Genomic DNA, 26308 nt, shown 5'->3' on the forward strand with positions numbered 1-26308 from the left:
AAAATGCTGAAAAAGGGTAATAAAAGATTGTACCCAAGGACTTCAAGCAGAAACAGGGCAGCAATCCAAAACCCCAGATATCACACTTTAGATAAACTACCTCAAATAATTACAAAATCTGTTCAAATTTTTAATGATAATCAGAAATACCTCTTTCTGATGTTCTGATTTTAAATTTGTAATATCAGATAGGTATAGCTCTTCCATTTTACTTAATTCTTCTTCATATTGGACTGTCACTTCCTTACGAGCCTCCTCCACAGCACTGGTTAGCCTTTCCTCATGTTGCCGCAGGAGGGAACGCATCTTTTCACTGTGGCTTTGCTCTAGCTCATCTAGAGCTTTGTTTTGATTGCTGATCTCCAGTTTCAGCGCAGATGTTTGCTGAAGATGTAGAGCCTCCTGTTCCTCTATGGCTGCCTTTAACTTCTGCATTTCAGTAACTTTACCTTTCAAATCATTGTCTGCAGCTAGAATCTTAGAATGCATTTTGTTTTCTAGATCTTGAAATTTGTCAAGCAAATCCCCTTTGTCCTTCTTCAAACAATCATTTTCAGCTTTGACTTTAGCAAGCACTTCTTCAATCCTTGAGAAATCAGTTGCATTTGACAGAACCATACTTTCAAGCTTCATTTTTTCATCAGTTAGTTGCTTCACATGTTCTTCACTTTCCCTCAATTTGGCCTCAGTTTCCTCAAGCTCTCTGCACAGCGAGTCCTCCTGCATAGTTTTCTGCCCCAGGAGTTCAGACATAGTCTGGCTCTTGGTTTTTTGGGCATCAAGATGAGCCTGCAGTTGATCCCGTTGGTTCTGCAATGCAGTGAGCTGGCGACCAAACAGGGCTTGCACTTCACTGGTCACAGAATCTGCAGCGAGTTTCTGTTCTTGAACTTCTTTGACTAGCTGCTCCTGTTCCCTCAGCTGAGCCAGCAACAACTGATTCTCCTGCTTCAAATCTTTCACCATCTCTTTGAATATTTCTAAGTCACTTTCTTTCTCTTTTCTCACTTTATCCTCTACAGTTATCACAGGCTGGCTCTCCAAGTCATATCTTTCACTCTCATGAACCATGTGCTTCAATTGTTCTTCACAATGTAATCGCTCTGCACTTTCCTTTTCTAATTCTAACCGAAGACCTGAGAGTTCCTCCAACACTGCTTTCCATTTCTGTTCAGCTTCCCTTGTTTGGGTAGCTGACATTTTAGCTTCCATATGCATCCTCTCCAATTCCAACTTGCTTTGTTGCAGCTCTTCTGTTAATTCCGTACATTTCTCTATCAAATTGAACTTCTCTTGGTCCAAATTTTCAGATATATCATTTCTCTGCAATTCTGTGCTGTGTAAACTCACTTTCAGGTCTTCTATTTCCTTTCTAAGTGCTTCTGTCTTTACAGCATACTGCGTTTCCAGATCTTCCCGAAGTTTGGTTAATTCTGCTTCATGACTAAACAGCATTTTGGTTTTAAGCTGCTCAAGCTCAACCTCCTGAGATTCAGCCAGTCTACTTAACACTTCGTCTTTCTCCCTCTCCATCATTTCCAATTTGATACTGTAGTTTGTGATTTCATGCTCATGTTGGATTCGCAGCTCTCTGTTCACTTCTCTTTCTTGCGCCAAGCAAGCATTCAAATGTTCTTTCTCAGATTTGTACATATTAATCTGTTCTTCCAGATCTCTCATCAAATGTTTGTCTGTCTCACAAACTTCAGTCTTCTCCTGTGGGGAAGACATCATATTTTCTAATTTTCGTTGGAGCTCTTCTTTCTCCAGACAAGATCCTTGCAGTTTCTCAGTAAGTTCAGTGATCAATTTGTTTAAGTTTTTTATCTGATCACTATCACCATAGCTCTGAATTTGACTCTGTAACAAATCAAGTTCAGCTTTATGCTTAATATTTAGTTCATCAATTTCTTGCTTTGTTTGTTCACACAGCTCACGTTTTAACTGAGATATTTCCCTTCTCTGCATTGCCTCCAGATCAACCCTCAGTTGTTCTACAGACCACAAGGTATCTTTTTGACCAAATTGATTTTGCAGGTCTTCAACATTTTCTATTTGCCCTCTAATTTCTTTTGGAGACTGCTGTTGCCTCTGTTTATCAGCAGATTCAACATTATTTAATTCAGAAACCTCTTGATGCCAGACAGTCAGTGAGTCATGCAGCTGTGATATGGTGCTCTCTTTATTGTTCAACTTTTCCCTTAACTCTTTGATGGTTTCTTCTTTTTCTTCTATCCATTGATTTAATTGTTGCACAGTATTTTCAGTAATTTTCTGCTGCTGAACAAGACAGTTCTCTTTGTCTTTGGCATTCTTAAAAAGAAACAAAACAGAATCTCAGAAAATGGCAATAAAAGCATAACACCTTGTGTTCTCTTCCACTGTCATTAAAACTAGTTTTAATGGGAGTCACAGAATCATTTACATAGCAAAGAAACAAACCCTTCAGCCCAACTCACCAGTGCTGCCTAAGATACCATCTTGAGCTCATCCCAGTTGCCTGCAATAGCCCCAAATTCCCCTAAATCCTTTCCTATTCAAGAACCTGTCCATTTATCTTATAAACATTCTAAGTGTACCTACCTCTGGTTCACTCCATTAACTCACCACCCTCTGTGGGGGAAAAATTTGCCCCTTAAATTTCCTTTAAAATCTTTTCCCTCTCACCGTAACACATACCCTCTAAGTTTTAGACTCTCCTACTCTGGGAGAAAGACTGTGACCACCCACCTCATCTGTACCTTTGATGATTTTGTCTATCTCTATCAGGTCATGCCTCAGTTTCCTTCACTCTAGGGAAATTCCATTTGTCATTCCTCTGCCCAATTTCCCAGTTTATCTGAATCCTGTTGTAACCTTAGACAACCTCCTTCAATGGCCACTACACCACTGATTTTTGTACTATCTGTAAACTTATTAATCATGCCATCTACATTTTCATCCAAATATTTTATAAAGATGACAAATAGGAAGCCTGTCACCCATCGCTATGGCATAACCACTGACCAGACCTCCAACCTGGAAAAAGAACCCTCTGATTCTTTCCACCAAGTCAATCCTAGCTTACCCCAGATCCCATATCATCTCACCTTCTGAACCAATAAACTAAGTAGGAATTTGTCAAAAGCATGTGGACATCTACCGCCCTGCCCCTGTCAATCCACTTGATCAGCCTCTTTAAAAGACCCGTGTCTTCCAAACTTTACTGATTTCCCACACAAAGCTATCCTGACTACCCTTAAACAGTCTCTCACAATCTCTTCCTGTAACTTTCCCCTTTAGGCTCATCACCTGCAATTCCTTGGTTTGTCCCAGCAGCACTTCTTAATTGAAAGCACAACAGTAGCCACCTTCCACTCTTCTCGTACCTCATCCATGGCTAACTGTGATATAAATCTCTCTGCCGGGGCTTCAACAATTTTTTTTGCCTAGTTTTCACAACGTCCTTGGATACTCTTGGTCAGACTCAGAAGATTTATCTACCTTTATGCACTTCAAGACTGCCAGCTCCTTCTCTTCTATAATCGAATATTTTTCAATACATCACTGTTCTCTTCCCTGACCTTCTCTACAGTAAGTATAGACAAAAGATATTCATTTAATTCTTTGTCTGTCTCTAGTGGCTCCATGCATAAATGACCATGCTGATCCTTAAATGGACCCAATTACCTTTTTGTTCTTAATATACTTAGAATCTTTTTGGTTTCTACTGCCAATGCAACCTTGAGTCCTCTTTTTAACTTCCTGATTTCCTTCTTCCATGTGCTCCTATATGCCTTGTATCCATCAAAATGCTTTGTTCAATCACAAGTCATCTACAGCCGACAAATGCCTCTTCCTTTCTCCAGGCCAAAGTGTTAATATCCCTCATTAGCCATGATTCCCTAATATTGCCAGTTTTGCTCTTCACTCTAACAGGAAGAGCCATGAGTTCGCTCTTTCTCACTTTTAGAAGCCTCCCGCCTGCCAGGCACCCCTTTACTTGCAGATACCCTACCTTGATCAAATTTGACAAGTTCCTGTCCAATGCCAAAGTTACAGCTTTAACCTGTTCACAAGTCTTACCTTTTACCATAACTATTTTAAAACTGATAGGATTATGGTCATTGGTCCCAAAGTGCTCCACTACTACTTAGAACCATGTCTATCTCAGTCAACATTAGGGAAACTACATTCACCTGCTATTACAACCTCATCATTCCGAAAGCTATTTGCGATCACTCCTTTCATTTCAAAGTTCTATCCATATAACCTCAGTGAACACTCTCCCAAAAAATGTTGAGATGTTCTCCCCAAATCAGTCCACATCGCTGTGTGGTATAGAAAATGCACTGCAGTAGACAGGAGTGCTCTACAATGGGTAGTCGAAACTGCCCAATGCATCACCAACACCAGTCTACCAGCCATCAAAGACGTATGAACAGAAAGGTGATGGAAAAAGGGCAGCAATATCATGAAGAATCCCATCCATCCTGCTTACTGACTGCTTGACCCCGTCCCATCAGGAAAGAGGATACACAGCATCTACTCCAAGACCACTAGACTCAAGAAACAATTATTTCCCCCAAGCCGTCAAACTGATCAACACCTCCACCCATTAACTCACCCCACCACCACTACATACACATGATCTAGTGGCACTTCATGTAAATAAAAAGTTACTTGCACATTGTGTTTTATAGAACTGTTTTTATATTTATTGCATTTTTTCCTTTTTGCTTTGATGCGCTCTTAATGTTCACTTTTTTTTAAATGCTTCATCAGATCCAGAGTAACAATCATTTCATTCTCCTTCACACTTGGGTACTAAAGAATGAAAACAAACAATCTTGAATCCAAAAGCACAACTTTCCCTCCTCTCTTACCTCCAGTTCTATTGTACCTGCAGCACCTCTACCGCAGAACATTCAGCGGCCAGTCCTACACATTTCGCAATAGGTTTCTACAGTCACTATAACATCACACTCTAATGTGTCTACCCAGGGTCTGAGTTAATTTGCCTTATCTGTCAGGCTTCCACCATTCAAAAAACAAAATGCAATTTAGCCAATCAGACATTCAATACTCCCAGTCCTGCCCAACATATCCTGCTTACTAGACTTGCTTTACTTTTTATATTGCAGGAATCTTTACCTCAAGTTTGAAACTCTCCCGCCATAATGGGGCAGATATAAGGGGAAGCCAGAGCACCAGTGTTTTCAGCATTTCCTGTTTCACCATCTGCACTATTTTGTGTTTCAAAACTTCTCTCCAGTTTTTGTTTTCACTAAAAGGATTCCTCCACAATTTAATGCACCTTCAATTTTTTAACTCCTCTTACTCTTAAAGAATATCAGACTACAGGAGCACAGCAGTTAGCACGATGCTATTACAACTTGGAGTGGAGTTCGGAATTCAATTCTGACGTCACCTGTAAAGAGTCTGAATGTCCACTTCGTGGAACACTTGTGTTTTCTCCAGGTGCTCCACTTCCCTCCCACCCCTCAGTGGAAAGGCATACCAGACAGTAGCTTTGATTGGTCACTGTAAGTTGTTCCATGATTAAGCTAGGGTGAAATCAGGGGTGACAGACAGAGGGGGGCGATATTTCATAAAACTAAGAGCCACATACATTCAACCTTCTTGGTTGAACAGCTCATTTCAGATCTCATCTGGTTAAGTTTTGCTTTCAGCTCATCAAAACCCTTTCAAAGTGGACAAATGTAGTCACAAAATAATCTGCAGATGCTGGGGTCAAAGCAACACTCACAACACGCTGGAGGAACGCAGCAGGTCGGGCAGCATCTGTGGAAAAGATCGGTCAACATTTTGGGCCAGAACCCTTCGTCAGGACTGTAGAGGGAACCGTCTAGTCTCCAGCCTCTTAGTATGAACATTGAATTCTCCAACTTCCGGTAATTCGCTCCCCCTCCCTTTCTCTATCCCTATGTCACTCTGCCCCCTCCCCCAGCTGCCTATCACCTCCCTCATGATTCTGCCTCCTTCTACTACCCATTGTGTTTTCCCCTATTCCTTCTTCACCTTTCCTGCCTATCACCTCCCTGCTTCCCCTCCCCCACCCCTTTATCTTTCTCCTTACTGGTTTTTCACCTGGTACCTACCAGCCTTCTCCTTCCCACCCTCCCCCCACCTCTGCCTCTGCCCCTTCCCCCTACAGTCCTGATGAAGGGTTCTGGCCCGAAACATTGACCGATCTTTTCCACGGATGCTGCCCGACCTGCTGAGTTCCTCCAGCATGTTGTGACTGTACAAATGTAGTGTTTTCCAAATTCTCACAAACTTAAACTGGTCTTCTGTTATTCAATTCTATACCTCTGAAAATGAAAACCATAATATTACTTAAAAACTATTATATCTTAATATCTGAAAAGTAACATGACTAGACAGGATCTCCACACGCAAATAGCATTCAGTAAACAGAAACATGAAGGTTGAAGATGGTGGAAATGCTGGACAGTTTTGCCATTTCTCACCTTCTCTGAACATTCCAGTTGAAGCTCCAGATCATGTGCGCGTTGTTCAAGTGTCTCCATACGATCACATTGGTCTTTAAGGCTCTGCTGGAAAAGGGTAATCTGTTGCTGAGCCTGAAGCAGCTCCACAAATCCAGGACTTTTATTTTTCAGAATATCACTTGCCTGAAAAATAAGATCATACATAAAAATTCTTCATGAATACATTTCTTCAGTAGAACCCTTGAGCATACATGAAAATGATTTTAATCCCAGTAAACAGATAAAGAGAGCTGAAATAAGTTCATCAACACATTAGCAGCTACTTGGGTGGCATCACAGCCCAAGTACTAATATATAAAAATATAGTTTGTTTCTTATTTTCTCTACAAAGAAACAGGGTGGGGTGGGGTGGAAGGAAACATTTGTTTATTGAAATATAGCACAGAATAGACCCTTCAAACTACGCCACCCAGCAATCCCCCCCAATTCAATCCTAGCCTAATCATGGGACAATTTACAATTACCAACCTGCAAGGGTTTGATAAACAGTCTTTCTGCTGTGGATACTCGGTGTACTGGGACATTGGTAAAACTAACGGCAGGAGAGCTGCCTGGCTTCAGCTGTTGGATGGACCAGGCCCTCATGCCATGCTCTAGTTTGTTACAGCCACCCAGGGACAGAGATGTCAGATGCATTGTGGGATAGAACAGAGGCACTGTGGCAACACGGGAATCCATCCTCGGTTGAGGTCTGGCACCTCCTGTCAGTGCTGCTCTTCAGTGTTCACACCCTGGGAGAGAAACTGGATTGCCTTTGCTTGCGGCTGACACAGCGCAAGACAAGTAACTACTGCACACTTCTTGTTGCGGAAACGTGGCTACAGGACAACGTCCCATGCACCTCAATCTTCAGGCCATGCCACACTCCAGAACTTGTGCTAATATTGTTGTTCTGTGACTGTTTTATCGTAACTATACATGCTGTGTGTGCTGTGTTTTGCGCCTTAGCCCCAGACGAACGCTGTATAAATGTGTATGGATGAAGACAGTAAACTTCAACTTATGGTACACAAGTCCCTTGCAATCAGTGATACCAATAACATCTTTGGTAGCTGCCGAAAGAGCTGAGAGGGTTTATTGGTTTTATTATTTGCAGTGTTCAGCTATCAGTGGGGTGGCCAGACATGTTAACCTTAAAAGCACCCTTACCAGCACACAAAAGCCGGGGACCAGTTCGGCTTGCATCATATATCAATACAACCTGCGCAAAATTATGCACTAAAACATTCTGCAGCCATTTTAACGAAGTGTATTTTGTAGCATCACAGGGCACTTCCTTACACATATGATCAATACAGTAACAAAAAGACAGCAGAATGAAAATTCAATACAAACAAAATTCACGCAAATACACAAGTCAGGCAACAATTGTGAATCGAAAATATTTTGAATCAATTTTGCTGGCTTCCAAGGATCACGTAGATGAGAACATGGTGATATCATCTGACATTAGGGTCCACATTAACATTCAACTTTCAACATCTGACTTATCACGCAGATCACCAGTATTCCATGTGTAAATATATTTGCATTGCATTTGATCCCAAAACCAAGCTTCAGAGGAACGTCCTGTTTAAAACTGAGGCAATCACCTCGACACTTGTTCCCAGATCCAACCTCTATCTCAACCCATCTACTGCTAGAACTCCTTGATCTGCTTTTCTATTGCCTCCAAACTTGACTACTTCACTGACCTTCTATTCTGCGTGCTGTATTCCACATTCCAGATACTAGAGTTCATCCGAAGCTCTAGTTCCAGCATCATACTTCACTGCCGCTGTTAACACGACACCCCTACACTCCAATAACCTATAACGCCTGATCAAACAACGCCACAACTTTGAAATTCTCTTCCTGACACAGCCTATGCAATCCTTTTCCTTTCCTAAATCTTCATAGAACTCTGTATTCTTTTACTACAGACATCATTGGATACTCAGGTCTCCAGGTCACTTGCACTCTGCTGACCAGCCACTGATCTTTGAAACTCCATCTCCAATTTCCTCAAATTCACTATCGCCCTTTACCTCTTCAGCCACCCGACAGCTACTTTGCCCAACTTCATTGATGCTAGGTTTTGAACACAAAAGATTTTGCAAAGTAATGCATGTTAACATTAATGTTTCATATCCTATATACATACCACAGCATGAATGTGCGTGTAATGATCAGTAATAAGATACAAATTTGTCTAACTGAGAGACCACATGAATTATTACTCCAAAAATATTCACAACAATGTAACTGAAAAGGAAAAAAGAACTGCAGACACTACAAATCTGAAATACAAAGCACATAAAAATGCTGTTTGCTTCAGTAGAGAGGAAATTCCCTTATTTCCTCTCTCATCCAATGCTGCACGAGGTTGAAATGCTTCTCTAAAACAAAGAAGAAAAAAAAAACTTTTGTTTGGCATTCATATAGATCTGGAAATATTCCATGCTAGTTTTGGATCAGCAAACAAGCCACTATTGACAACCTGTACTACAGAGCCCTAATATATATTAGTCAAAAAGTTTGGATATTTCCTAAAAAGACCAAAATTGTAAATACAGTACATTTGAAGATGTTACCTGCTGTAATTGGTGCTGTAAAGACTGAATTTGATCAGTTAACTCCAAGGCTTCCTGCTGTACCTCATCTCTGTTCTGAATGGCTTGCTGCAGGTTATCAGTCAACTGGCCAATTAGGTCATTCCGTTCCTGTACTGCTGTCTCCAGCTCCTTATGAGACAAGAATATCATGAATATCCAATTTTAAATACATTACAAATATATAAAAATTTACTCAATTAGCCTTTAATGAGGTGGAAAAAGCAAACAGAATGTGCTTTAATCTTTATTAAAAGCCGTCCTGGGGGGGGGGGGGGGAGAGAAAGAAGATAGCTAAGGTAGATTGCATTTACTTTCTATTTGGAGATTGATTTTGTCCACAGGAAATCTGACATTTCACTATAATTTCATTACATAACGGGATTAGTAACTGCACAGGCAAGAAACAACTGCATAATTCCAAGCATGACATACTTTCAACTGAAAACCCAGTACCAATACTTAATTCAATTCTTCATTTGAAACACTGACATTTTATTAAAATTAATGTAGTTTAAAACCCTACAAGTAAATGAATAAAAGAAGTTTTACAACACTGTCATATGAATGTGTAAAAATCCTAAATGTGGTACAGGTGCACATTCCTTTATCCGAAATTCTGAAATCCAAAAAGCTCCGAAAACCGAAGTTTTTTTTCCACCAACAGCTGACGTCACTCAGGTGTGACGTGGCAGCACGAGCAGAGGCCGCCAGACGTCAGTTGTGGCTCAGCGCTCGTACTGGTTACACGCGTATTTGCTGTTCGCTGATTATTTTGTGTTCACTGTTGACTGTGTTTAGTTTCACTGTGAAAATGTCAAAAACAGCTGCAGATACCCCTATGGGTAAAAATGAGAAAACGAGACGGAATCTTCTCTATCAATAACACAGAAAGTGGAGTTATTGCAGAAGCTTGATTGTGGTGTCTGTGCAGCGTCTTACTGAAGAAAATAGTGTCAGAACTACCACTGTATATGATTTAAATAAACAGAAAGACAAGTTATTGAAGTTTTATAGTGAGTAACATTCTACATTTATTCCAAAAAGTCATTTACCATGTATTTGATTCGGTTCATTTGAAGCTGTATATTTTTGTTTTATTGAATGTTTTTGCTGGAAATAAAATTTCTTCTTGTCATTATTCCCTAAACAATACAGTATAACAATTATTTACATAGCATTTACATTGTATTGGGTATTATAAGTAACCTAGAGATGATTTAAAGTATACGGGAGGGTGTGTGTAGGTTTGGTGCACCGCTGGGTTCTGAAGTTCACCTTACTGAGACAGGTTAAATAAGGGACTTGAGCATTCGTGTTTTTTGGTACAGGTTTCCCCCACCATCTGAAGGTAGCGCGTTCCTATGAAACGGTTCGTAAGCCAAAATGTCGTAAAGTGAAGAAGCAATTACCACTTACTTATATAGGAAAATTTTGTGAGCGTTCACAGACCCAAAAATAACCTGCCAAACATGCCAAATAACACATAAAACCTAAAACAACAGTAACATATAGTAAAAGCAGGAATGATATGATAAATACACAGCCTATATAAAGTAGAAATACTTCTCTACAACGATTGCCTGCACAGATCTCCGGAGCGAAAATCTCACGCAAGCGCTGTTGGCAAAAACACGGCACAAGCGCTCTCCAGTAACCTTTAAGCTATGAAGCTGCCAAATCATACCAAATAACACGTAAAAATACACAGCCTATATAAAGTAGAAATAATGTATGTACAGTGTAGTATCACTTACCGGAATTGGTTCAGCGCCGAGCACACTGATGGTGTGTTAGACTGAGTCATCGCAGGCTGGGGTGGTGTAGTGGCCCCCCACCCTCCAGGCCACCGACCGATACATTGCCGCAAAGCATGCAGGGGTCCAGCGGTAGCCGGGAGGCACACAGCACACCTTTAAGAAAAAAGCCCAAATAAACAAGCTAATTAATTAGGTGCCGCCCGACACGTAATTGTCGGCCCAAATCAGAGACGATGCAATCGAAATCGGCACTGATCTTGACCGACAATTACGTGCCGGGCGGCACCTAATTAATTAGCATGTTTATTTCGGCTTTTTTCTTAAAGATGTGCTGTGTGCCTCCTGGCTACCGCTGCATTCTCCGTGAACTGGTATCTGTCCGTGGCCTGGGGGATGGGGTGGTGGGACACTGGGGGGTTGGGGTGGTGGGACACTGGGGTATCATCTCGTCATCGTCTGTTTCCATTAGGGCAGGCAGGTCATCTTCGATCTCTGCCCGCCTTGATGTCGAAGGTCGAGTTTCGTCGTCTGCTGTGGCTGATGTGGAAGGCTTGCTTGACTGCTGAGCCGCCCGCATTTTTCTATCACACAGCTTTTTGTAAGGACTCAAACCATCTTGCAAATATCCCCTAAACCAACGTACCCTTTCAAAATTAAAGTCGTACTTTATCATTGCAGCGAAGATCTTACGCAGTTGCTTCACTTTCAGTTCGCTATTGCATTCGGTTTCGATTGTTATCCTTTTTTCTTCCAATTGCATCAGCTCTTTGTCTATCAGATCTTGGTCATGGGATGCCAAAACCTCTTCAACATCATCTTCGCCAACTTCCACAAGCCAAACTCACTTTGTCCTTGCTTCGTTCACCACGATCAAAACGCTTAATTATGTCTAGTTTTACGCTAAGTGTAACACCCTTACGAACTCTAGGCTTTTCCAATACCTTACAACTCATCTTGCAAACGACTGCTCACATGCATGTGTTTAAGCAGTGCCAGCGAGAATGCAGTTCCGAATCTGGGGAGAGCGGCTGCTCGGGGCGCGCGCTGCCTTTTATCGCGCGCTGATTTTTTGTGCACTGATTTTTTTCGTAACAGTGAAAATACCTTCTGAAAGCGAAAATAGGGTACTAATGTAGGTCTTTCGTAACAGTGAAGTTTCGTAAAGCGAACGTTTGAAAAGCCGGGGGGGGGGGGGGGGGTCTGAAATCCAAAAAATTCTGAATTCCGAAATTTCAGATTTCAGATAAGGGACCTGTATGTCTAAAAATGAACAAATGCTAACACTACATCAAGGATTTAATACTGAACTTAATGGAATTTTCATTTATCATTTCTAATAATGAATCATATCCTTTCATTGAACTAGCTAGTTAATCCGTTCAGCTTCTTAGTTCGACTTAAAATTAAATAACCTAATCACTTACCATTCCTTACTGAAGACATTGGTTTCAGCTCCACTAATGTAATGACCTTTAAATTGCTCATCCTGATTCTACCATGGCTTAAACTCCCTTCATCCTGGTGACTTCATCTAGCACCAAGATTCTTTGAGAACACTGGCCTCCCCTTTAATTTGGTCCCTTGTGCCCAGTTCCTTGGAGCAGCCGATGCTGGGTAGCAAGGGGCACTCTTTGAATCATACAAAATCATGATTGTTTTTCTTCACCACAAACCTAATTTTCAATCTGCTCAAGAACTCCTTAGTAATAAGGAGTGGGTAGGTGAGATGCGGCAGGGAGATCTCCCAAAGGCTAGTTAAAGGATTCCGTTCAGCATAGACCAGTTTCAATGTTAGATGTCTGGCACATTGCGTCCTATTGCTCATCTTAATCTCCCTGCGGCAAGAAATAAATAAAAAGCTGGGATTCGTGCTTCTGAAAAATAGAAAAACTCAAAGAACCACATACCCAAACCTAGCATCATTAAGAATAAAATGAAACACCCTGGTTTCCTTGGCTGCATAAGTCTAGGGAAGACAACCTCCGGTCCCGCAAAACTTGTGAGATTGAAGCATACTCGATCCCAACCCAAACCCCAGTTTGTGTGGATGCTGTGTAATTCGCTATCCTGATACAAATTAATGCCTCGAAATAACAGACAGTACACTGTAAACGATTAAAGGAATTATATTAATGAATCTTAACTGTAAGGTTAGTAAAGAATAACTAAAAGAGGACCCATTCTAATTAAACAGTCAAATGTGCACAAGTTGGAGCTCATCTTGAACTTCTCTGTCACTCACACGCTGGGCCCTCGGTCAACGTGAAAGCACACACCACCTTCTGAATGTGGCTCGCAATCCATCTTGAACAAACGGATCTACCACCGGATTGTATGCTACAACTGGCTCTTCCCAGCAAGACTCTCTCTCCACCTCCTCTCGAACAAAAGCCCCAAGCACAACCTTAGTGTCCCTCACCAGTGAAACCTCTCCTTAATCCAACCATCCTAATTCGATGGTACACCTTTCTCATCTCTCATCTTCAACAGTAACCCAAACAAGTTGAAGACAGAAGACTGCTCTTATAGAACTGCCAAAAAGAAATATGTACAGCATAATAGTAAAAATATGAACCAGGGTATTACAAAAGATTTAAGCTAAAAATGAATTACCAGAAACATTTTTTTTTAAAAGACACATCTAAATATGCAGCAAGTGTTTGTCACAAGCTAAATTCTCCTGTCAAAATGTGCAAGAGCAACTCTGTGGTCAAATGCCAAGCTATTTCACCAAGCAGATTAAAACAATAAATTCTAAGCTATAAAGCACAGCAAAGAGTAGTCTATAATTAAAGCTCATTAAATTGCAGAACAGAAGACGATCTGAGCAATTTCCAACCTGCGTATACTTCCATACCTGTTGCATCTGCTCACACGCTTGATGGGTAGCCTGTTGTTTCTGTAGTTCTTCCATCTCAGTGACAAGTTGCTCCAAAGTCACTTCTTTCTGGTGCAATTGTTCCTCAAGCTCGATTACTTTCAGCTGGCAAATCTCTAGTTCTGTTTGGTTATTTTCAGTATTATTACTCACATTGGCCTCCTGGAAAAGATCATTTGCTGTGAAGGTCCTTGGCACTTATTTTATATCAAATAAGTGATGCAAACGTCTTAACGTTAAAAATTAAATCAAATAAAAATACACTGGCAACATTTTACCTTCAATATCAATAATAATAAAACTTCCAAGGTATCAAAATAACAAAATGATAACAATGAGCAAAGGAATTTAGCCAAAACCCTCTTCTTTCAATTGCCCACTATTGAACAGATATACTTTGGATGTACTATATTTGATTGGGCAGACCTCCCCTTCCATACTTAGATGGCATGATAAGATTGTGCACAGTGTGCATTGGAGCATGATGCAGGAAAGCTTCTAAACTGCAGTCTTATCTTCAGAAGAAAAAGACAGGAAATTGTGAATGGTAGGAGAAATGTCAGGGGAATATCAAAATCAAAGAAAATTGTACAGTCACAATGACTTCGGAAGTGAAACAAATACTGTATATACAGTAAATGATACCAACTGGGTACATGGGTAGAACCACCCACATTTGAATGCATTTCCAAAAACACTTCCAGACATATTAGGTATATCTATATTTTATAAGATCCAAAATGATCAATCATGAATTTACAGATTTCTGAGTGAATGTCTACAGATGCAAGACATATTCTAGGTACTAAGGGATTGACAAAATCTTAAGTGATCGCTTATAGTAAAGTACGTGCATTTTTATAGACCCCAAACATCTTGCATTTACTTTTTGAAACAGGGTGCCAAGGAGAGAATGACGAAACAGCAATGTTGAAAAAATGTAGCATTATTGGTTCTGAGTACACAGCCAAACTAATAGAAAAGATGCATTTTCTCAGGCAGAAATTTAACCATTTTTGAATAAACAGCTCACCTCATCTCTGCTTTCCTCTGTTGTTGTTTTGTTCAACAGTCCATCATTTGCCTGTGGAAAGTAATAATGAGTAAAACATTAAAAAACAGAAAATAAACACGAGTAGGACCAAGAATGAGCTTTAACCACAACAATGGAACAAAGCAAACCAAACCTGCGCATGCTGGAAAGCTGAAACAAAGACAAAATAAAAATGCTGTACCCTGCTGGAAGTCTGGGAAGAGTTTATTCAACCAAACAATTGTCAGAATTTGCACAATGATGGCCAAACAGCAAGGAAAGTCATTGACAGAATAAATAGAAGCAATGCAGATCAACTGTGATCTGACTGACTGGCAGAATAGATTTGTTGATTGTTCAAGTACATTGTCAACTGTTTAATACCAAGAAACTGATCGTTGAATCATCTTGGTTCATACCATTCACCTTTGGCACAGTAGCGTAACACTTTACAGCCCCAGCGACCTGGGTTCAATTCCTGTCATTGTCTGTATGGAGTTTGTATACGATCACATGGGTTTCCTCTGAGTGCTCCAGTTTCCACCCACATTCCAAAGACGTATGGGGTAGTAGATTAATTGGTCACACAGGCGTAATTAGGTAGCAAGGGGTCGCAAGGCTAGAAGGGCCTGTTATCATGCCGTATCTTTAAGAACATTCCTAAGTTAGTCACTTTTTGGAGTAAAGTGCAAGGCAGTAGCTGGTACGGTAATAACCTCATAGCTCCTGTGACCCAGGTTCAACCTTGATTCTATGATAAATAATTATTAACTCATTTACCAACACAAAAATTTTACATTTGTGTAAGATCTGTATAAAGACAGCTAGAATTGAGAAAATAGTAGCAAACAAGGTTTTTAAACTGTTCTGTATAATTGGGTTCTTCTACATCAGGGGTTCAATGACCCCTTGCTTAACAGTATTGGTCCATGGCATAAAGGAGGTTGGGAACCTCTACTCAACATCATATTAAACTCTGTTCTCAGACCTTGGAAGGGAAATGACAGGAATTAATTCATCTAATGCACACAATGGTTAAGTGAACACAATGAAGCAAACAGGTTGGCTTTCATTACAAAATGATTTTGGAAACACAAATTACTTGCACAACACAATACCCTGTCAAATGTACATTTGAGGAACTTTAAGAAAACTGGAGGGTTATGTACGGAGGAAAAGGTTACAATAACCTCAGAGGAGATTAAAAGGTCAGCACAACATCGTGGGCCAAATAGGCTTAAACTGTGCTATAACGTTCTGTGTTAAGTATACAAAATAAAAATATCTTTTAGCTTCTCCTAACATAAAGGCAGGAATCATGCAAAGCAATACACTTAAGTGCCATGTCAATTTGACAGTACTTATTTTTCACAAATATTATATACCAAAGGACAGTATTTTGAAAAGATGTTAGTTAATTCCAAAGAGAAAAATGGAAAAAAAACAGCAATGAGTAAAGAGCAAAACAAGATTCTTTACTGAGCAAGATAGTAATAAAACCTCAATCAGATTATCTGCAAACTCATTACATGGTTGAACACAAGGAATATTGTAATTAACAACTTTTATCCCAGACTGCTATGGAAACGCCTTCAGCTCAGCAACCAGTGGTGCACTTCTTTATTAAGGAGGTGTCAAAAATTGAGCAGCTGAAGATGATACAAAGCTATTATCACAGAGATTAACACCTTCCATTATTTTGCTGCATTTTTGTTGCTAGGTGATTTATTTACAGGACAGACATAAATCTCAGAGATACTGTGATACTAAATAATACAAGCTTGTCTACTTTTCTTCTATTTGTCTAACAACGCTGCGGTTAGTTTACTCTCTTCATCTTTAAAATGCAATGTTTGTGTGCACATTTACCTTATGTCCCAAGATTACTCCCTCTTGTTCAACTAACGAGTGCTCTTCCTGCAGAAGGTCATCCTGGTGGACAGCCTGGCCCTTCCTCTTCTTCTTTTTCGCCGAATCCAAGCAGTCACCTCTCGCTTTTCTTTGCTGGTAGTGAGCAAACTACAGAGGAAAGTAAAAGAGAGGTAAACCAAGAGGTAAATGAGAAAGAGATAACAGGACCAGAGCACCACCATGCTGATAGGGAACTATACAATCACACACTGAGATGAGAGCCCAATGAGCCAAAGAGGCTTGGCACAAACAAGTACTCCCTCACATAGTGGGTTAAATTAGAATTTCTGCACCAAAAAGCTGTGCCCCATTTGTAGCTGACTGCTCTCCTTTAACAGGATTATCTTCTCTGAACACATCCATTAATCTGTACAACAAACTCAATTAACATTGCAGTGAAGTGGTGAAAATACAGTAAATATCCTTGATGCCTCCTGCTCACAAGCATCAAGTTAACGTTTTTGCATCAGGATTTATTTTCTATACGAGAACAATAAATCAGTCATTTAGAATGACACTATATCTTTCCTCCGGCTTTTAAAGCAGATTAAAGCAGATTACAGCTTTGCCACACAAGCCTTCTAGATTCAAATAGTGAAACTACAAATTTCTAACCAATGGAGTCTGTGGCAAACGAAAGAATCTCCTGACTGAATCACTAAAACAAAACTGAAACTATCTTTGAAAGGCCATGTCCAAAAAACAGGATGCGGTTATTCCTGGCCTTTCCAGAGGCCAGGAATATTAAACCGATAGGTCAACTAGCTGAATATATCAACATTTATAAAAGAAATTAGAATTTCATAGAATATGAGACTGGCTGACTGTACCTTACCAAATACAGCAGCTTTTTAATTTCCCACAAACAGAATGCCCTCAATGTCAAAGAACAAACCCTGTGTTTGTATCCATCTGTCAGTTATGTCTTACAGTCATACAGAACAGAAACAGATGCAACATCCAAACTTGCCCTGTTTGCCAGAATCCAACCCATAACCTCCTAAACCTTTCCTATCCATGTACTTGCCCAAGTGTCTTTTAAAAGTTATTATTTTACCTGCCTCAACCACTTCCTCTGGCTGCTCATTGCATATAATGACCACCTTGGTTCCTATTAAGTGGCTCTCCTCTTAACTTGAGCCTCTACCCTCTAGTTCTTGATTGCCCATCCCTGGGAAAAAGATTGTGTCCATTCACCCTATGACCCTCATGATATTAATTGAAAATACACGTGGACTAAGGTGTTAGCACAGGACAGTTAACATCTTAGTCCACATGTATTTTCAATTAATTCACCTCCATATTATCACCCCTCAATCTCCTGTGCTCAGGTGAATAAAGTCCTAGCCTGTTCAACTGAGCTCTCACTCATCTTAGTAAATCTTCTCTGCAATTTCCAATTTTTCAAATGTATTTATTGTTTGAGATAGCGCAGAATAGGCCCTTCAAACCGCACTGCCCAGCAATCCCCCAATTTAATCCTAGCTTAATCGCGGGACAATTTACAATGGCCAATTAACCTAACAAATGGTACATCTTTGGATTGAGAGATGAAACCGGAGGAAACCCATGCAGTCACAAAGAGAATGTACAAGCTCCTTACAGGCAGCAGTGGGAATGGACCCAAGTTGCTGGTACTATAAAGCACTGTCCCCCACCGGAACCAGACCCATAACATTCAGCGGAATCCAATCAACTGAGCTTGATCCAACACTTTCATACATAAGCGGTAAAGAGGTTTTAATCCTATCCTAATTTGACTAAATCACAAATTTATTGTACACAGGCCATTAGAAAGAAAACCTTAAGTGTGTCTTCACGCACCATTTCATAGTCAAAACAAAGATCAGCAAACTCAAACACGACTCAAGCCTGTAGCCGCTGGACTAAGTTATTTTGTTCAAAGTTACCTTTACAAAATAATTTATTCATGATTTTTTGCACAATCCAGATGGTCATGATTATCCTCAATATTGTCCCCCACTACCCCCCCAACTGAAGAATGTGCCCTCAGAATTCGACTTTCCTCCCTGTACACTTACAACCAGATTCTGCTCGAACTGCATTCTCTGTTTGACGATGACACCACCATTTACCAGATTGATTCCTGGGACGGCAGGACTTTCATATGAAGAAAGAATGGATGAACTGGGCTTGTACTCGTTGGAATTTAGAAGATTGAGGGGGGATCTGATTGAAACATATAAGATCCTAAGGGGATTGGACAGGCTAGATGCAGGAAGATTATTCCCGATGTTGGGGAAGTCCAGAACGAGGGGTCACAGTTTGAGGATAGAGGGGAAGCCTTTTAGGACCGAGATTAGGAAAAACTTCTTCACACAGAGAGTGGTGAATCTGTGGAATTCTCTGCCACAGGAAACAGTTGAGGCCAGTTCATTGGCTATATTTAAGAGGGAGTTAGATATGGCCCTTGTGGCTACGGGGGGTCAGGGGGTATGGAGGGAAGGCTGGGGCGGTGTTCTGAGTTGGATGATCAGCCATGATCATAATAAATGGCGGTGCAGGCTCGAAGGGCCGAATGGCCTATTCCTGCACCTATTTTCTATGTTTCTATTACAGGCCAAATCTCAAGTGACAAGTACAGGCAGAGATAAAGAGCTTAGTGACATGTATCATGACAACAACCTTCCCTTCAACGCCAGCACAGGAGCTAGTCATTGACATCAGAAAGTAAGGTGGAGTACATGCTACTCTTTACATCAATGGTGGCAAGGTGGAGATGGTTCACAGCTTCACATTCCTGGGTGCAAATATTATCAATAACTTGTCCTAATCCAAATACATATACATAGACACCATGGCCAAGAAAGCACACCAATGCCTCTACTTCCTTAGAAGGCGAAGGAAATTCAACATGTCCCTATCAAGTCTCATCATTTTTAATTGACATCACACAAAAAGGGATCCTATCCAGATGCATCACAGTGGGGTATAGCAACTGCAGAAGTTGTGAACACAGTTCAGCACATCACAGAAACTAGCGTCCCTCCATCAGCTTGGTCTTCACTTCTCACTGCCCCAGTAAGGTACACAGCACAATCAAAGACCCTGCCCGCATGGACTTTCTTTTCTCCTCTCCCATAGGGTAGAAGACACAGATGCCTAACACCATGTACACCAAGCTCAATGATGGCTTCTATCCCACTGTTACATGACCACTGAATAGACCTCCTGTACAATAACTGGACTCTTGACCTCACAAGCTACCTGGCCATGGCCTTGCACCTTATGGCCTGTCCGCAATGCAACTCTCTGTAACTGTAACACTATATTCAAAGTTCAAAATAAAATTATCAAAATTGTCACCATATACAACCCTGAGATTCGTTTTCTTGTGGATATTCACAGTAAATATTAAACAATAGAATCAATGCAAGGACAGATGAATAACCAATGTGCAAAAGACAACAAAATGATGACATGCAATAAATATTGAGAACATACGATGACAAGTTGTTAAAAGTGAGTCCATAGGTGTGGAAAGTTTGGTGATGGGCATTATTTTTGCTTTTCCCCCTGTGCTGTTGTGAAGTGATCTATACGAGGCAAGCAAAACACTGCATCTCGCTACTTGTGTCAATGATAAACCAATCACCAATGGCCAACCCCAGTTCACCAATCAAGGATTCAAACTGGAAATGTTAACAAAACAGCCTCAACTCCGATGAAGGGTCTCAGCCTGAAACAGCGACTGTTCATTGCTCTCCATAGATGCTGCCTGACCTGCTGAGTTTTGTCCAGCGTTTTGTGTGTGTTAGTCTGAACAGACGCAAATCTGGTTCTCCAGTTTAAATATGCATTGTCCGTATGTTAAGGTTACGCTGAGTTGACATCAAAGACTTCTAAGCACTACTGGCTGGCATGTGCAAGATTTTTCAGATTTGAGAAGGAGCCAGAGATCCCATCTTCATAATGCTGTACTGTAACCACCCCCACAAAGAAAATGCAACATTTACCCAGCACAAATACAATATTAATTTTACCAGGATCTACTCAAAACTGGGCATCTCTCAGTCAAGGAGACTTGGTAATCATCAGACATAATAGGAAGAGGGGACACTCAACTGTGAGTACACAATGCATTACATATAGTAGTACCTGATCTGAAGCAAAATTGAAGTTCTTACTGAAAGGAAAATGCTAATATTGATTCAAGATTTGCGACAGACAGTGCACCGAGCCTTCCAAAGATTTAGCCCGAGAACTTTGCACTCTATGTATATGGTCAGGAATACACCAACTGAAAGAATGTGGAAGTAAATTCACCATTAATTCTCAAAACAGAACTGGAATAATGCATGAAAAAGAAAATTGTACATAGTTATTTGGGGGCAAGGGTTTATTTTGAATATTTTTTTTTAAAAGCCCATCACATGCCAAATTCCTAGATGGCCAAGTCTGTGACTAAATAGGCAGTACCAGGTATAAATTCATTCTTCCTACAAAAGATTAAACTAAACCAAACACAAACACTTTTAAACCCCTGGGCAATCACCATTTGCACAGAAATTGCATTTATTAGCAAGGTAGTTGTCATTCCTCCAACTTATATTAAAAAAAATTCCACACAAGTCTCCATTTGGACAGAGCATCGGAAACCAAAAATAACCTAGCATATCATGTGATCTCAGAAGTCAGATAAATGCGGCACTACCACCATCTGCCAAGACCAATCCAATTTGAGACAAGAGATTCTTTTAGCATAGTCAAAGCAGTCAGTGGAATGGAAGTATCCAAACACTAATGCTAAAAGCAAACATGCTGGTATAAGGTATGAACAACTACAAGAGTGAGCTATCAAGAACAAAAAACATTTAAAATAAGATGCAACAGAAACAGAACTATATTCTTGAAAGTAAAATTATAAACAAAGCATAAAATTAATAATCAACTTTGAGGTGAAATGAAGAAGCACTTATTTCACATAAATAGTGATGTACACTTAGGGGCCACTTTATTAGGTACCTCCTGTATCTAATAAAGTGGCCACTAAGTGTCTGTTCATGGTCTTCTGTTGCTACAACTCATCCAATTCAAGGTTCGACATGTTTTGTGTTCAGAGATGCTCTTCTGTACACCACTGTGGTGACTCGTTGTTATCCAAGCTATTGTCACCTTCCTTTTCCTTTTAACCAGTTTGGCCGATTTCCTCTAACCTCTCTCATTAACAAAAAAAATCTACCCATGAGAACTACAGCTCACTGGATGAATTTTGCTTTTCACATCATTCTCTGTAAACTCTAAAGGGAACTGTGCTTGAAAATCCCAGCAGATTAGCAGTTTGAGATACTCAAACCACCCGTCAGGCACAAACAATCATTCCACACACAAGATCACTCAGATTGCATTTCTGATGTTTGGTCTAAACAACTGAACTGCTTAACCATGCCTGCATGTTTTGATGCATTGAGTTGCTGCCACATGATTGGCTGAGTGGATATTTGCATGATCAAGCAGCTGTACAGGTGTACCTAATATGGAGGCCACTGAATGTATATTTCCCCGAGAAAACCCATGAACAATGAAACTGCAGAAGTTCAAGTAAGGGAATTTTGTCTGTTACGATTCAATGGGGAATATGGCGTAAATGAGTTCTAATTAAACTCCAAAGCTTCTCCTCACATCAGCTGATTCACCTGCCACTGCACAAATGTTGTGGTATTCAGACACGGATGTTTTGAGCAAACTCTCAACATCAGAATATTTTCTGTAATACATAAGCAATTCGCACCAAACAGAAAAATATACATTTTAAAATCAAGACCAGTCATACCACATTTGGAACTTACAAGCAGCAGATGGTGCTGTATCAGAAATAGAGTTCAAGAGGTTCCCCCAGACTGCTACAGAGGTACATAGACAGAGATAAATTTCCTTCACAATCTGCACTACACTTTCTCTGTAGCTGTTACACTTTATTCCGCATTGTTCTACCTCAGTGCACCATATAATGATTTGGTCTGCATGAACACTATACAAGTCAAGCTTTTCACTCTATGTTGGTACAAGTAACAAGTGACCCCAGAACACCACGCCGTGCATGTTGTAAGAATGTGGGCTAACGCTCAAAAGTGAAACGCTGTGATTCATGACCTTGACAACATGCACATTTGGGTTTCACATAAAGGATACTGGTTCTCAGCTGATGGGCATCCTATACACTGGACCACAACACAACATGAACAACATCAGGAAAGAAGAAAATGGGATTGCTTTAAATGCCACACAAGTGAAAATATGTTAACATGAACACCATTTCAAGCAAGTTTTATCAGTTTAAAATAACAGCCATTTGTCAAGGAAACCTAGCATAGCATAATTTTTTAAAACTATAGATGCAGTTCATTGTTGAACAAGAAATAAAGCCTCTATATCTCACTGTCTTTCAATACTCCTTCATGCACCCTCACTCTGTTATCTACTACAGATTTTTAAAGGAGGCAGTGCTGCGAATCCATGAACATACTGTCGGCCTACAACAATCTTGCTTCAAAGTAATGTCACCCCAGAAAATATTCAAAATTCATGTAGCTCAGGAGAAAATTCAGACCAATATTCAATCTCATCCAGTTGGCAGTACATAAAGTAATGAGGATTATACTGGAAGTGATGCAACCCCCACACCTGCACTCTCCTGGAAACTATTCCACTAGCATAAAAGTTACTTCAGAGAAATCTTGACATGTATCCATCCAACATCTAAACTAGAAAATCAACTTCTATAGTCATCGTTCCTGCAACAAAGGAAGCATATTAGCCAACATAAACAGTATAGCACAGGAATAGGCCCTTCCACCCACAAAGTCTGGGCCAAACACAATGCTGAATTCAACCAAACCTCTTCGGCCTGTACATGATCAACATCCATCCACTCCCTGCATATTAACATGCCAATCTAAAAGCCTCAAACACCTCTATCATATCTGCCTCCACTATTACCTTGGCAGCAAATTTCAGGCATCAACCATTATGTAACAAACTTACTTGCACATTCTCTTTGAACTTCCCCACTCACCTTAAACGCATGCCTTCTGGTAGCAGACATTTCCACCCCAGGAAAAAGATACTGACCGCCTACACCATCTATACCTCACATAATTTTATAAACTGCAGCCCTCAGCTCTACAGAAAACAACCCTAGTCAGTCCAACCTCCCCTTAAAGCAAATGTCCTCTGATCCAAGTAGCATCCTGGTAAACCTCTTCTGAACCCTCTCCAAAGCCTCCAAATCCCTCCTGGAGAGGGGCAACTATAAATGCATAAAATTCTCCTGGTATGTCAAACCAGTTTTATAAAGCTGCAACTTAACTTCCTTCTTAATTCTTGAACTCATTGCCTCCAATAATAAAGGCTTCTTTACCACCCTACTGACTTGCATGGCCACTTTCAAGGAGCTATAAACTCGGATCTCAAGATCCCTACATACACCAATGCTATTAATGGTCCTGCCATTAATTGTGTACTTTTCCTTCATATTTGATCTCCCACAGCACAACACTTCACACTTGCCCAGACAATTTCTCTGCCCATATCTGCAGCTCATTTATATCCCAAAGCATTGTCGCCAAATGTAAAGTGGTAGAATACTGTAGGGTGCGCATAAATGTAAGACAGCACAGTGACACAGCAAGAGACACCAGCTACTGTGGAGTTTACACATTGTCCCTACCACTGCGTTGAAGACCCAGGGTTGGAACTTCAGATTAGGTTGGGCAGTTCACTTCTGACTGTGATCAGATAATCTGTTTCTGTGCTTTTGGCTGAACAATGGGCCATTCTTCTCAAAACAGTCCAAGAATTACTCTTTCAAAGGGTAATTCGATTACTTCCACTCTCATACTCCCAAAGTCCCATGCAACTTACTCGATTAGTATTCACCAAATTCAGGTAACAGACAAAAGGGTAGGACGGGTGCAATGGTAGAATATCCCAGATAAGGCAAGACCTGATGAACTCCTGAAGCAGTCAACACGAGTGACTGTCTGTGCAATATATTCTTGATAGCAAAAGATCACGACTGCTTCCTCACACTGACATCAAGATTTACTTTGACAGCAGCAGCGAGGACCAGGAATCTATCACATCGGAGGATCCACACCGACAGCCGAATGTCTTCCCTGATCCGCTGGGCCCAGCAGAACCCCCGCCTCAATGCTACAGCCGCCCCTCCCCATTCCAGTCTAGACCCCGGGTTCCAGCTACTCTTCACATGTTCAGACGTTACTTACCTTGGCCCTCGCCGTCTCCAGCTTCCTGCGTCTCTCTGCATCCTCCATGGCCGGGGGACCCGATGGAGGGGCGAGGAGAGCCCGGCTGGTAACTCAGTGGGCGCTCCCCCACCGACCGGATAGGAATGCGACGAGGGCTGCCCACTGACCAGACCAGACTGTAACGTGGTGGGCGCCCTCCCAGCGGCAGGATCGGCCCTCCTTGAGCGTTCCCCCACGGACTATCCCCCGGCAGATTCCCCGCCGACCTCCCTCACTCACTCGCCCACCAACCGTCGCAAACACCAGGCTTTCAACATGGCCGCAGCGCCTGACCTCCTCCAAAACGACGACATGCCCAGTTCCCCATTCTCCACCAATCGCGTTACTCAACACTGCCCTCCCTCATTCTCGACCAATAGGTCAGCCAGCCTGCATCCAGGCACCACCCCCTCCTCGCCGACCGTCCACGATCGTTGCAGACTCCGACCAATTAGCCCGCGCGAAACATGGGCCCGATCGAATTTCAAACACCAACGGCAATGAGGCGACCATTGGTCAATGGTTTAGCCAATCATAAGGAGGGAGAACTGCTCCCGGGAAACTCGAGGTAGCCAATAGGACGCAGCAGCGGTGCGAGCGGACCGCCCAGTCGCTCCTGATTGATGGGCCGGAGAGCGGCGGCGATCTCCCTCCGCCGAGCCCGCCCGGAGATGCTGCGCTCCTTCCCGCGGGTGACCGGCCGCTGCCGCGCACCCGCAGAGGTCTGGATACACACTCTCCTTCAGTCTGCATCAGATAGCTTGCTCTGGAGCGGCTGAAAGCACTCAAGTTACCTTTCAAAAGATAATCATCTTCGTTGTGGTCAACTTTTTTCCATTTGAAAATAAACTCTTCATATATTTGCATATGAATAGAGCTTATTCTTTCCATATGCATAGGCATTCACAACTGTGAAAACGCTGTCTGGCTGTGTTTGTGTTGGTCGTGCCCTACAGTCCATTCCTGCACAGCGGTAGCGTTCTCCGGGAGCCATCCACAGCACCATTGCCCCTCGTTGTCCACTGGGATGATACAGTGTTTGAGATGCCTCTGCAGTGGACTTGGCCCCTCAGTGTCCAGGGGGGCAGAAGGACTCCAGACGTTGCCACAATAAGGAAGGCTGTTGGCCCTCGCACCATATTCGGAATCACCCCAGAATCAAGTTTATTATCACCAGCATGTGACGTGAAATTTGTTAACTTAGCAGCAGCAGCATAATCTAGCAGAGGGAAAAAAATAATAAATAAATACATAACAAACAAGTAAATCAATTACATGTATTGAATGGAATTTTTTAAATGCGCAAAAACAGAAATACTGTACCTGTATTTAAAAAATGTGAGGTAGTGT

The 26308-nt window shown here is 41.3% G+C and overlaps 1 protein-coding gene across 3 annotated transcripts in view; it reads right to left on the minus strand.

Moving 5' to 3' along the window:
- Positions 1-25204, minus strand: part of pcnt (pericentrin) — a 232774-nt gene extending 207570 nt beyond the window's left edge. For all 3 annotated transcript variants that reach the window (XM_072261173.1, XM_072261172.1, XM_072261171.1), the window contains exons 1-7: positions 24938-25204; positions 16647-16796; positions 14778-14828; positions 13724-13906; positions 9089-9238; positions 6474-6638; positions 151-2313 (exon numbers count right to left, since the gene is read on the minus strand). In XM_072261173.1, the coding sequence (XP_072117274.1) occupies positions 151-2313; positions 6474-6638; positions 9089-9238; positions 13724-13906; positions 14778-14828; positions 16647-16796; positions 24938-24985 (2910 nt within the window). In that variant the 5' untranslated portion in view covers positions 24986-25204. The remainder of the gene's footprint in view (positions 1-150; positions 2314-6473; positions 6639-9088; positions 9239-13723; positions 13907-14777; positions 14829-16646; positions 16797-24937) is intronic.
- Between the last annotated feature and the right edge of the window lie 1104 nt (positions 25205-26308).

The sequence above is a fragment of the Mobula birostris genome, chromosome 6 (genome assembly GCF_030028105.1).
Source record: "Mobula birostris isolate sMobBir1 chromosome 6, sMobBir1.hap1, whole genome shotgun sequence".
NCBI classification, from domain to species: Eukaryota; Metazoa; Chordata; class Chondrichthyes; order Myliobatiformes; family Myliobatidae; genus Mobula; species Mobula birostris.